The sequence below is a fragment of the Gopherus evgoodei genome, chromosome 4 (assembly GCF_007399415.2).
Source record: "Gopherus evgoodei ecotype Sinaloan lineage chromosome 4, rGopEvg1_v1.p, whole genome shotgun sequence".
Taxonomy (NCBI): domain Eukaryota; kingdom Metazoa; phylum Chordata; order Testudines; family Testudinidae; genus Gopherus; species Gopherus evgoodei.
The window spans coordinates 108,012,764-108,026,173 of NC_044325.1; the positions used below are offsets into that span (position 1 = coordinate 108,012,764).

Sequence of the window (13,410 nt, forward strand, 5' to 3'; positions counted from 1 at the left end):
TGTCACAAAATGACAGCTGAGATAATATGTTTGTTTCATGGCAACTCCATTTTCCACTTTGTCAAAGTGCATGTTAAGAGCTTTTAGTTATTAAAGAATAATATTGCTGTTTTGCAAGTGAAGTCCTGCTACTAAACATGAAATCTTGGAGAGGGGTAGTTCTATATCCACTGTTCAATTCTAGCTGGCTAGGCTCCTCTAGATTGTTCTCTTTGCCCCAAACTCACAGGGGAAAACACAATGGATGTTACTATAGGTTGCTGCCATACAAACTTTTGCTGGCTTGATGTGAACAAGCTTCACCCTCTTGGGGCAGCTCCAGCTAGTGAGCACCCAGCAATTCTGTTCCAATGGCCCTGTGTGAATGGTCCTGTACTTCCTGTAAATTCTCCCAATATCTGCATGAGTCTTAGGCCTGGTCTACACTACGCGTTTATACCTATTTTAGCAGCGTAAAACCAATTTAACACTGCATCCGTCCACACAACGAGGCCCTTTATATCGATATAAAGGGCTCTTTAAACCAGTTTCTGTACACCTCCCCAATGAGAGGAGTAGTGCTGAAATCGGTATTACCATATCGGATTAGGGTTAGTGTGGCCGCAAATCGACGGTATTGGCCTCCAGGCGGTATCCCACACAGTGCACCACTGTATCCGCTCTGGAAAGCAATCTGAACTCAGATGCACTGGCCAGGTAGACAGGAAAAGCCCTGTGAACTTTTGAATTGCATTTCCTGTTTGCCCAGTGTGGAGCTCTGATCAGCACGGGTGGCGATGCAGTCCCAAATCCAAAAAGAGCTCCAGCATGGATTGTATGGGAGATACTGGATCTGATCGCTGTATGGGGAGACAAATCTGTTCTATCAGAGCTCCGTTACAGAATACGAAATGCCAAAGCATTTGAAAAAAATCTCCAGGCTATGATACAGAGTCCACACCACAGTGCTGTGTGACAAGCATAACGGAAAACCAAAGAATCAAATGGATGCTCATTGAGGAAGGGAGGGGGGTCTGAGGACTCCAGCTATCCCACAGTCCCCGCAGTCTCCAAAAAGCATTTGCATTCTTGGCTGAGCTCCCAATGCCTGTAGGATCAAACACATTGTCCGGGGTGGTTCAGGGTATATCTCGTCAATTTACTGCCCCTCCCCGCCCCCCGTGAAAGAAAAGGGAAAAAAATCGTTTCTTGACTTTTTTCAGTGTCACCATATGTCTACTGCATGCTGCTGGTAGACACGGTGCTGGGACAATGAACAGCAGCATCCTCTCCCTTCCCTTCCCTGGTGGCAGACGGTACAGTGCAGTAGGACTGGTAGCCGTCGTCATCATCAGCCCGTGAGTGCTCCTGGCTGTCCTCAGGTGAGGTCGGCCAGGGGTGCCTGGGTAAAAATAGGAATGACTCCTGGTTATTCCTAGCAGATGGTACAGAATGGCTGGTAACTGTCCTCATCATAGCAACTGGGGGCTGAACTCCATCAGCCCCCCCTTTCATGTCTAAAGAAAAGATTTTGTACTGCCTGGACTATCATAGCAGCTGGAGGCTGCCTCCCCCTCATTTTATCTCACTAAAAAGTCAGTGTTTCTTATTCCTGCATTCTTTATTACTTCATGACACAAATGGGGGGATCCTGCAATGGTAGCCCAGGAGGGTTGGGGGAGGAGGGAAGCAACGGGTGGGGTTGTTGCAGGGGCACCCCCTAGAATGGCATGCAGCTCATCATTTCTGTGGGATCTGACACGGAGCGGCTGTGCTCTCTGGTACACAGGTTCTCTAGTACACTTGCCCCATATTCTAGGCAGGACTGACTATTTTTAGATACAACATAAAGGAGGGAATGACTCAGGGGGTCATTTTTATCTTTGCGCCCCCGGCTGACCTCAGCGAAGGTCAGCCAGGAGCACCCATGACAGCAGCAGATGATACAGAACGACTGATAACCGTCTCTGCTACCTTGCAAAGGCAAATGAATGCTGCTGTGTAGCGCTGCAGTATCGCCTCTGTCAGCAGCATCCAGTACACATACGGTGACAGTGACAAAAGGCAAAACGGGCTCCATTGTTGCCATGCTATGGTGTCTGCCAGTGCAATCCAGGGAAAAAGGGTGCGAAATGATTGTCTGCCGTTGCTTTCACAGAGGAAGGAATGAGTGACGACATTTACCCAGAATCACCTGCGACACTGTTTTTGCACCATCATGCATTGGGATCTCAACCCAGAATTCCAATGGGCGGAGGCGACTGCGGGTACTATGGGATAGCTACCCACAATGCAACGCTCCAGAAATCGACACTAGCCTCAGTACATGGACGCACACCACCGAATTATTGTGCTTTGTGTGGTCACGTGCATTCGACTTTATACAATCTGTTTTACAAAACCAGTTTATGTAAAATTGGAATAATCCTGTAGTGTAGACGTACCCTTGGAGGTAGATATCGGGTTATGGGGGCCAAACTTGTGGCGGCTGCTTCTATTAGGATGGGAATGAAGTGGCACATTATGCTCCCTAAAAAAAGAATTCCTATTAAACTCAGCAAGTGGAAACTCAAGGAGATAATCTCCTGTAGGGGAAAATGTTCTGAATTGTCGTCTATTTGTCTATCAAGTAAATTACAGATTAAAAAAAAAAACAATTTCAATGTACATGATAGGCCCCAAATGTGCATGATGTGCGTTCTTAAATCTCTCTCTGCCTTTATTCCTTTGTCAACTTCTAGAACAAAAAGGGAACAGAGGAAACTAGTTTGTGTTTGATAATTGTGCAAACCAACCAAAGCAAAGAAATTCATATCTTATTGCTGATATACCGAGTTGGTGCATTCTGCTCAATACTACTGATGTTTGAGATTGTGTGTGCATAGATTAAATCTTTGCATTTATATTAAAATAAAACATTTGGAGGCATTTTTTTCCTAATCTCAAACTTCTTTTCCTAAAGGATACTGGGCTTTATTATGATGAATATCTCAAGCAAGTGATAGATGTCCTAGAAACAGATAAACATTTCAGAGAGAAACTTCAGACTGCTGATATAGAGGAAATAAAGGTATGTGCAAAGATCAATAGAATTTAATCAAGATGAGTTTAGACAGCTACAATGATATAGTTTCATATTCTTCTATTAGTCTTAATTTTTATTTAGTATTGCCTTTACTTTTTCATTAGCTTATGCAATTTAAATTAGATTCTTTAAAGAGTTCTTTATCTCTGCAGCTACAGGACAGATATCCTGTTTTTTGAAGAAACTGTACCATATCAGTCTCCCAAGAGGTTTTAATTTGCTACCTAACTACTAATAAAACAATTAGATTCAATCTTGCTTTTGGAAAACATTTATTAGTGTTCTCCTGCAAAATGGAAAGCAAGGCCTTAAGAATTCTTTAGAATTCTTCGGAATTCAGAAGGAACAGCACAAAGTTCATTAAGGTCAAAATGGCTCTTCGCATAGCTCTCACTTTGTTGCCTGCCAAGTGATTCAGAGCAATACTGAGCCAATGGCAGAGAGGCTTCTCTGCCCTCCCAGGTGGAAGCCATGTGCCACATGTGAATTTAATGACATGGAAACAAGTGGGGGAAGTAGAGAAACACAAAAAAGCCTGATCCTGAAGCCCCTGGGAATTGAGAACAACACACTGTGTTCAAGTTTTGTGATAAAGGTGGCAGTGTTTGGGAAGAATAAAGACTGAGCTGTGGTTCTCTTCTCTTCCCAGCACCCCTACTTCTGGTACCACTCCAACCACCATCTTCGTGTTCTGTTCTCTCCTGCTGTTGCCACCCTAGGTTATGTTCACTCCTCCTCCACCCTTCTCCAGTCCCCAGGTCCAGCTGGCTGCTCCAAATTCTCTCTTCTCCACAGTCTCACCTTAAGAGCACTAAGCTTTCATTCCTCTTGCATTACCTTTGATGTAAAGCTCTGCTGCTGCTAGGGTCTGACAGCTTAAGTATCCACTGCATTCCTGGCAAAGCCCCTGGGAGCTGGTCTCAGTTTTCAGGTGCTGCTGAACATTCTTACAGCACCCTTAGGTGGCTGCTGCTGTGCCGATTCCTCTTTCAGCAAGAGTTTGGCACCCACATCACTCTGTTGATCTGCAGTTCTCTGTGGACCACATGATAACAGCTGATTTACAGAATGGTCACTTCTCACTTCTGAAGAGATCTTTAAATACAGATACACAGCTGTGCTACAGGGTCTTGGTTTAATTATGGTATTTGGAGCATCAAATTTTGTTTTTTTTTAAAGGCAGCTTAAAGAGTCTTTCAGTGAGTGCCCTGCCCCAATTTCTATTTTTCATAAATTTACAAAGTTAATATTCTCTTCAAAAAATGTGTGAGATACTTATGATGTTTATAAAGTCTTCAGAATGGCAATTACAGCCCACGTGTGGTAGGCATCTGAAAACTACAACACGATTGTCATTATAGATCACTTATTTATTTTAACAGAGTGGAAAGCTAAGCAAAGAGCTAGACTTAGTAAGCCATCATGTGAGAACAAGGCTGGATGAACTGAAAAGACAAGAAGTGGCAAGGTTAAGAATGCTAATCAAAGCTAAAATGGATTCCTTTCAAGGTAAGAATACGAAGCAGAATTCACACAGAATTAACAGATTGGTCTTTATCAGATAGGTGCCTGGAATCCACCAATTTTGTTCTCCTCACTGGCTCCTATCAGCAATAGGAATGGTTGAACTGAGTTGGAATGGTAAGAGGGTCCCCGTTTTATACTCCTGAGATGGAAAGTCTTTCCCATTGGAGCTCTTCCACTGTGTATGAATAATTAAATATTCACTGGGACAGAGAGGAAAAGAGAAAGATACAGACTTTGTAGCCTGGTGGCTTAGACATTTCCTGGGATGCAGGAAACCCATGTTGCACTCTCTACTCCAGTGAACCATTTGGCTGCTGCTTATACCAGGTTGGGGTCACATCAACAGCCACCCGCCCTTGAGAGAGAAAGTACTAACCTGACCTGGCTTAGCTTAGGTGCTTAACTCCAGGAGCAGGTGTGTGGATGTAAATCCCAAAGCACAGATAGGGCACCATCCCTCCTGTCTAGAATTAGGTGTCTCACTACCTTTGAGAGCTGGCGCTTATGTCTTACCCTTCTCCTTGGCATTTCCTACTGGCTAGTTTAGGCAGCTCCCTGCTCAGCATGCTGGCTCATATGAATCACATTTTTAGGAACCTAACTCCCCCTATGCATTGTACAGGGAGCCTGGGTGCGTTACTTGGGGGTGAGAATTCCATTGGGTGCCAGGGTGCCTAAAAATTAGGCATTGGACTCCTACATCCCTTTGTGGATTTAGCGCAATCTAATTTTTTTTTTAAAAAGGTGTTTGGAACAGGTTTTTTTAACTGGTCGACTAGCTCAAAAGTGGTTGTCTTTCTTTCAACCTCCTCCTTACCAGAAATTAATTTTATAGTCTTATAAGAAACATGAGAAACTCAGCTCAAAGGATTTTTGTTGTTGTTGCAGTTCTAAGCATCAGAAACAGGGACTTGGAATGAAAGTGTCTTCTTGTCCATAATTATAGCATTGCTAATGCTACACTGCAATCTAGGCAGTAGGCCTTTATATTTAGAAACAAAGTATACAAATTTCCAGTGCCTACAGTTACTGCTAGCTTGCTTGGCAGGGGGTGCTGCCTTGTCTCTTTGCCCAGCGCTGCATGATTTAATTCTAATATGCAAAATATAAATTAAAAAAAAAAAAAAGACAACCAGGGAGACTTGATGCAGACCTTTTACTGGAGGTTTCTTTCTGAAAAGAATTGTATTCACAAGCATAATGTTTCTAATGGTGATGCTAAGAATCTCTTCCAAAATGTTCTGCTTAGGTGTTGTTGTGTTTTTTTTTAAGTGGACGGTGTATTTTCTGTGCAGATTTATCAGTGCAAGTAGGGCCTGATCCAATTCCTTATCAAGTCAGCGGAAAGACTCCTATTTATTTCAGTGGGAAATGAATCATAACTTACGCTTGTATTCTTGCAGTGTTCTGCCACCCTTCTGTGGCACTGAAACACTGCCAATGAGCTTAGTGTGGGGATGGAGGGTAGATTGAGGGAGTCGGGCCTCGGTAATGCCAGGAGAAAGCCAAAAGATCTGTATTTTTGGGGAAGGACTGTTTTTTACTGTTTTTAGTGAGTGCTATTCACCAGTCGTGGATTAGCCACTGGGCCATGAGGACACAGAAAATGGGCGCCTCCGCATCAGTGCCATAACGAGGGCAAGGCGAGTGAGGCACTTGCCTCAGGCACAGAAGGTGAGGGCAACAGAAAGGTCCTCTCCTTTGGCGGCAATTCCGCAGCAAGTCCCTTATCTCCAAAGAGGGACTTAGGGATCCGCCGCCAAATTGCCACTGGCCGCCGGCAAGGTAGAGGGGCGGCATGTCTGGCTCTTCGGCAGAAATTCGGCGGCGGGTCCCCTAATCCCTCTCAGAGGGAAGGACCTGCCGCCAAATTGCTGCCAAAGAATGGCAGCAATTCGGCGGCAGGTCCTTCCCTTCTAGAGGAACCTGCTGCCGAAGAGCCAAACATGCCGCCCCTGTCCCTTGCCTTGGGCGCAAAAATCCCTAGTTGCGGCTCTGCCCCACACCTCCAACTCGTTCTGCCCACCTGGCAACCCTGCCAGGGAGCCCGTGCCCAGACTCCACTCCTCACTGCGGTGCTGGCTGGGCAGAGCAGGGCATCTCCCCACACCAGCACCCCACTCCCTGGAAAGAGCACTGGGAGGGATGCGGGGGAGTGGGAGACTGCAGGTGGGAGGGGTTGGGAGGGACCCCCACTTGCTCTGGCCCAGGGGACCTACAAAACCCTAATCTGCCCCTGGCTATTCCAGTAGGGCCTTGATCCCTGATTGGGACCTCTGGGTGCTATGCCCTACAATTAGTAGATAATAAAATTGGCCTCTGTCTTCTGTGCTTTTCTTTTTTTAAAAAAAAAATAGAACAGTCCAGAGAGCACAGCCCACTACATAGCCTCTCCAGAGGAATAAACGGCTTGCTTCACCTATGAACACAAAGACTCATAGTTCATCTCAGACTCAAATGCAGGCAGATTTTCCCCTGAAGTTGTGATGAAGCTCACAATGATCTAATTAAGGACAACTAGTACGGATGGTACAGTGGATGGTAACTTTATGTAGCTGAAAATTTCGTTGTAATGCCTCATTGTGGTGGGTTGGTTCACAGAAACCCTCTTTGGTATTGCCACCTGATGTGCTGAGACTACGTCTGAGCCCGTTTTCCCTGGCAGCTTGGGACTTCAGTGCCTTGCCTGTTTGTTCCAGACACATTAGCCTGTTACAAATACAGACCCAGGTCTGAACCACATGCCCCAAAAGCTGCAGGCTTAACTGAAAACAGCTTAAGTAGTGTTCCTGTCTCCAGCACTCAGATGCCCAACTCCCAGTGGGGTCCAAATAAATCCATAAAGCTTATACAGGGTAAACTCATAAGTTGTTCGCCCTCCATAATACTGATAGAGAGAGATGCACAGCTGTTTGCACCCCAGGTATTAATACATACTCTGGGTTAATGAGCAAGTAAAAAGTGATTAATACAAAAAGTAGGATTTAAGTGGTTCCAAGTAATAACAGACAGAACGAAGTAAATCACCAAACAAAATAAAATAAAAAACATTCAAGTCTAAGTCTATTACAGTAATAAACTGAATACAGATGAAACCTCACCCTCAGAGATGTTCCAGTAAGCTTCTTTGACAGACTAGCCTTCTCCTGGTCTGGGCCCAATCCTTTCCCCGGTACAGTCCTTGTTCCAGCTCAGGTGGTAGCTAGGGGATTTCTTATGACTGCAGCCCCCTTTGTTCCGTTCCACACCCTTATCTCTCTTTTGTACAAGGCAGGAATCCTTTGTCCCTCTCTGGGTTTCCACCCCTCCTTCTAATTGTAAAAGCACCAGATTTAAGATGGATTCCAGTTCAGGTGACATGATCATCTGTCACTATAAGACTTCATTACCCATTTGCCAGCACACATGTATATAGGAAGACTTACAAATAAACAGAGCCATATACAACCAATTGTCCAGGTTAATTGGAACCATCAAGTTTCCAAGCCACCATTAATGGCCCACACTTTGCATAATTACAAAAGGACCTCAATTATATTTTGTGTTTCTAGTTTCAGATCCAAGAATGATACATTTATACAAATATGATGACCACACTCAGTAGATTATAAGCTTTGTAATGATACATTACAAGAGACCTTTTGCATTAAGCATATTCCAGTTACATATTCACACTCTAGCATATTTTCATAAAATCATAGAGTGCAATGTCACACCCATGAACCCACGTTATCTCAGAAGATCAGCATTATTGTATTTAGTAGCTTGTACTCACTCAAACTAAATCCTCAGACTGCAGATGTATGTATGCACAGTGGTCACATTTTTCAAATTTGGATGCCACTGACTTCAGTGGGAGCTGCAGGCATGTAGCATTTCTTGTATTTAGATCTCTAACTTTAGGTATCCAGGTTTGAAAAATTTGACCAGTGTGCCTAACTTTAACGACCTGATTTTCAGAAGTGCTGAGCACGCACAAATTCCACCAAAATCAATAAGAACTGCAGGTGCTCAGCCATGCAGCACCACGCCAGGCATCCAGATGCCTAAGCTCCCTCCTCCCACAGCCCCCTGCACAAATCATCATAGGCACCTAACACTTAGGGCAAGTCTATACTACCACGCTCCATTGGTGCGGCTGCCCTGCTGTAGCACGTCTGGTGAATATGGGCTATGCTCAGAGGAGAGCGCTCTTCCCGTTGGCATAATTAGTCCACCTCCATGAGAGTCAGAAGCTATGTTGGTGGGAGAGCGTCTCCCGCCAACATAGCCCTGATGTGGACAGCTCTTAAGTCAACCTAACTGATGTTGCTCAGGGAGGTGTCTTTCATACCCCTGAGCAACACAAGTTACAGCAATGTAAGCAGGAATGGAGACTGGCTCTAAGAGGAGTTGCAGCAGAGAATTCCAAGCAAAAGGAGGCATGGCCCTGGAACCCAGGCTAAGGTGCCTATCTCCAAGCGAGGGGTGGGGCTTAGCACACATCCTTTGGCTTGGCATTTCCTTGACTAGTTTAGGTGAGGTGCCCCCTAGTGACTGGCTTTTGTGAATTCTATTCTGAGGCGCTTATCTCTCTTTGTTCATTGTATAGAGAGCTTAGGTGTTGAACTCAGCCATTGTGAATCCCAGTGATTTTCTAGGTGCATAAATTCCTTTGTGAATCTAGTCCTTAACCCCCAGACTTAGGTGCCTAAATCTCATTTTTAGGCACCATTACGATCCACAAAACTCCCTGTTGGCTGCCGCCAAATGCTGTGGGTGCCTAAACACTCAACACTTAAGTTTTCTGAGGCACCTATAGTTCTGTCTCCGAGCATGCATACTGCTGCCTCATTCAAGGCACCCGGGTACCATTTCCCACCCAAGCCTCATTGCAATACATGAACTAGGGGAAGATAAGCATTCATCCGCTTATTTTACTGCAGGGCTAGATTGGCTAGGTGTGCTCAGAGGTCACCTATCAGATTGGGTTGCAGTTGTAGTTGTGGTGCTAACACTGTCTAGGTTAAAACTTTTAGTCCTGTGTCTCACCTAGGATGTGGGAGACAGGTTTGGTTCCCACTTCAGGCACAGTGATTGAAGCAGGGGTGCTGCACTCTGGATCTCCCACCTTCCAAATGGATTTTCTAATCACCAAGCTATAAAGTCATTTTCTCTCTCTCTAGCCCAGCAACTAAGTATTTATGCACAGTGGAACAGCTTCAACAGGAGATACTGAATGAGCCCACACCAGAATATCCTGAAGCTCAGTGGTTAGAGCCCTCAGAGGTGTGGAAGATCCCTATTCAAATCTTCTGTTCACCACTCCATGGGGGAGGGGAGGCGATTGAAGTTGGGTCTCTCACATCCCAGGTGAGGGCTTTAACCACTGGGCTAAAAATTATATGGTCATCACCTCTTCCTCCTCCTTTTCTGTCAGTTTTGTGTGGAGTGAGGCAGGTGCTTAAGCTGCCTGACTCCAGAAGAAGGGTTTGCAGTTATGGATTGCAGGCAGAGTTAGGTTCCTACCTGCAGCCTGGATTTAGGTGCCTATCTTCAAGAGTGGAGTGGCTTAGTACACCTCCTTCTCTAAGGTATTTCCAACTGGCTAGTTTACATGGGGAGCTGCCTAGCTTGCTGGCTTTTTTTGGATCACATTCTTAGATGCCTCTCTCCCCCCATTCACTGTATAGGGAGCCTAGGCTCTCTAACTCAGACTTTCTGGATCACAGTATTGTCTGTGACTTTATGAGCACCAAAATTTAAGCATGGCAATGCTGAGCCTCACAATGCCAAAATCCCTTTGTGGCTCTGGGCCTTTGTGCCTGCTAGGGAGTGGTAGAGCATATTGTCCTTTAGCTATTCCCCACTCCTCCTCTGCCATTGATTATAGCTGACTTTATGCCACCTGATGATTCCCTGAGATGCCCTGTCAGGGCAGCTTTCTGGCTGCTTTGCACTGCCAGAGAGAAAGTCAGAGAAAATCAGTGATTAATAAAAGTCTTATCAGCATGAGTTTGGGATGGGCATGTTACTCCCATGTCTAGCCCTAGAAGGTCTTGAGATATTGAGCCTTAAAACACTCATGCAGGATAGAATATTTTCTATGCTACCCATCAGATTAGTGTGGGGGAGAGTTCAACAGTTGTGTGTATGTGGAAATTAGGACATATTTCTCTGACAGCATGTCTGAAAAAGAACAAGTGTCTGTTTGTTTGAAGCTGCTCCGAGATTTGATTGTTAGCAGTGGTCCTGGAAGAGACGAATTAGCACACAGCTGGAGCAGTCAAAGGCCATTATCTTTTTTTGCTATTCATATTACATATGTAATATGAATATGCGCCACACAGACACAATGGAGTCCACATAACCATGTTTACTAACTGCATACAAAATGCAAGACCTAACTACATATATACAATACATATTTGGCAAGGTTCTGGTGGTTTCTGTAACGTGGAAGAAAGTCGGGGCCTCTTAGGGACTCACACTATTTAAATTCCTATACCCTACAGAATCTATGTGCTAAACTTTATGTATCATATGGCCTGCAGTTTATCACAATGCTATCACCATTACATACATGGCATCTCTGTGCCTCAGTTGCCCATCCATAAAATGTGAGTGACAGTACTTCTTTACCTCATAGGATAAATACAATACAGATTGTGAGGTGCTTATACTACAGTAATAAGGTACCATGTCCCCCAGCTGGATGTATTTTTACAGCATTTTATTTTCAAATGATCCAATAAGAATCTTTTGTGTGGTTTAGCATTAATGTGGAAAGATAAACTCTAATATTGCACTTTTAAAAATGCTTTATAAAACAGTGATTCATCAGAGAATGTATTTAGGCACAAGTGATCTCATGGTGGAGGAATGGTAGTTGAAATATGCACTGGTCACTGTTTGCTGGCATGTGATGATAAAAAAAACAGAGCACAGATGTGACAAGATTATCTTTAGCTTACTAAAGGGTAACAAGTTGAAGGAGACTGTCCTACAATCTCCTATACAGATCAAACATTTCTTTTTTTTTGTTCAGCCATCTTGACAAGCTGCCCAATTAAAAAAATTGATAGACTTCTAGAATCACAGGACATGACCATCATGCCTAACTTTAACAGAACAGATGCTGTTCAACGTAATATTGGTCTAGAGCGTTATATGGGTGTATCGACCAAAATCACAGTAGCATATGGAAAACTCTGGTAGCATAGAAGTGTTTGATGCTATTGCTATATTTGCATGTTTTATATTGTTGGAAGCAGCCCCTACAGAAGGGAGGGGGAAATGTTTGCAGCACCTTATTTGGACACAGGGCCTGACTCCCTACTGCCTTGCACCTTGTAGTCTGTACAAAAGGAATCTAAACTTCTGCCATTCTGATTTGGTATTGTTCCACATCCACTTTGGCCAGGTAAAGGTGATTTTCAAGGTATAAGGTGGAGTCGTCAGCCCTAAGACCCTAGTTCAGCTGGATGATGCTGGTCAGCAATTTGGCACTTCAACTGACTCCCTCACAACTACAAAATCAGCTGTTTTATTTATATGCTCATTTGCAGGAGCTAGTAGTGCAGTGTCTATTCTGGATTGTGAAGCTTGAAATACTTGTGATATCTGCTTTAACTTCTGCATGTTAAAATTACAGTGTAAAAATGCAGTACTCCATCTTGGTAGGAGGAGTGCCTGTGCAAATTGCTAGAGGCTCAGTGAAGCTCACCAATCTTCCTTAAGCAATGCTAGTCTAGAAATGTTGCTATTCTTTCAAATTGCAAATACCTATCCAGTCCCTAAGGAGCCTCAAATTATTTGTATATCACAGGCTTGTGTTTGAAAACTTTTAACTTCCAGAACTCTCTCCTTCAAACTTGTTTGATATGTTTTGTGTTCAAATAATGTTTTAAAAACATATTTTTATCTTGTTCTTTCAGACACTGGCATAGACCATCAAGCTCTCCTTAAACAGTTTGAACACCTCAACCACCAGAATCCTGACACGTTTGAATCTAAAGATTTAGATATGTTGATCAAAGCAGTGAGTGTTAGATATAAAGTATTGTAGATGTTCACTTGCTATGATTGATCATGTATTTCTCTGCAAGAAAGCAAATCCTTTTACTTTATCTATACCAATCTTCTGTAAATACCACACAGATCTTAATCTTAGAGGAACTTAGTTGGCTCCATTATGTATTGGAAAACTTCTATTCCATTGACATGTGTTCGCCACAGAACCTGTTAATTCTTCAAGTAACATCTTGTAGCATTCTCATTCTTATGCCGGTGTGAGCAGCTTTGGAAACAGAACATGACTTGTCAAGGGCATGTAAATTCAGTTCAGTTTTGATAGAAGGGTATTATGCCTGTAGAGTATTTACAAAGTATATTTTTATACCTAAATTACTTTCACCTCGTCACATAATGACTTTAATATAAAGCAGGGATTGGTAACCTTTGGCATATGGACCGCCAGCGTAAGCCTCCTGGCAGGCCAGGCCAGTTTGTTTACCTGCCGTGTCTGCAGGTTCGGCTGATCGCAGCTCCCACTGGCCGCAGTTCGCTGCTCCAGGCCAATGGGGGCTGCGGGGAGTGGTGCAGGCCGAGGAATGTGCTGGCCGCTGCTTTCCGCCACCCCCATTGGCCTGGAACAGTAAACCACAACCGGTGGGAGCTGCGATCAGCCGAACCTGTGGACATGGCAGGTAAACAAACCGGCCTGGCCCACCAGGGCATTGCTGATCCCTGATATAAGGTAACAATTGCTCCTTTCAAAATGGCCATATAGATTTCTTGTGTATGGCAAGCTGCAATACCACAACACAATTGAATTTCAG

General features: G+C 44.1%; 1 protein-coding gene across 3 annotated transcripts in view; it reads left to right on the top strand.

The window, feature by feature from the left end:
- Nucleotides 1-13,410, top strand: part of NUCB2 (nucleobindin 2) — a 57,674-nt gene that overhangs the window by 16,637 nt on the left and 27,627 nt on the right. For all 3 annotated transcript variants that reach the window (XM_030560491.1, XM_030560490.1, XM_030560489.1), the window contains 3 exons: nt 2,942-3,049; nt 4,447-4,573; nt 12,508-12,611. In XM_030560491.1, coding sequence (XP_030416351.1) covers nt 2,942-3,049; nt 4,447-4,573; nt 12,508-12,611 — 339 coding nt within the window. The remainder of the gene's footprint in view (nt 1-2,941; nt 3,050-4,446; nt 4,574-12,507; nt 12,612-13,410) is intronic.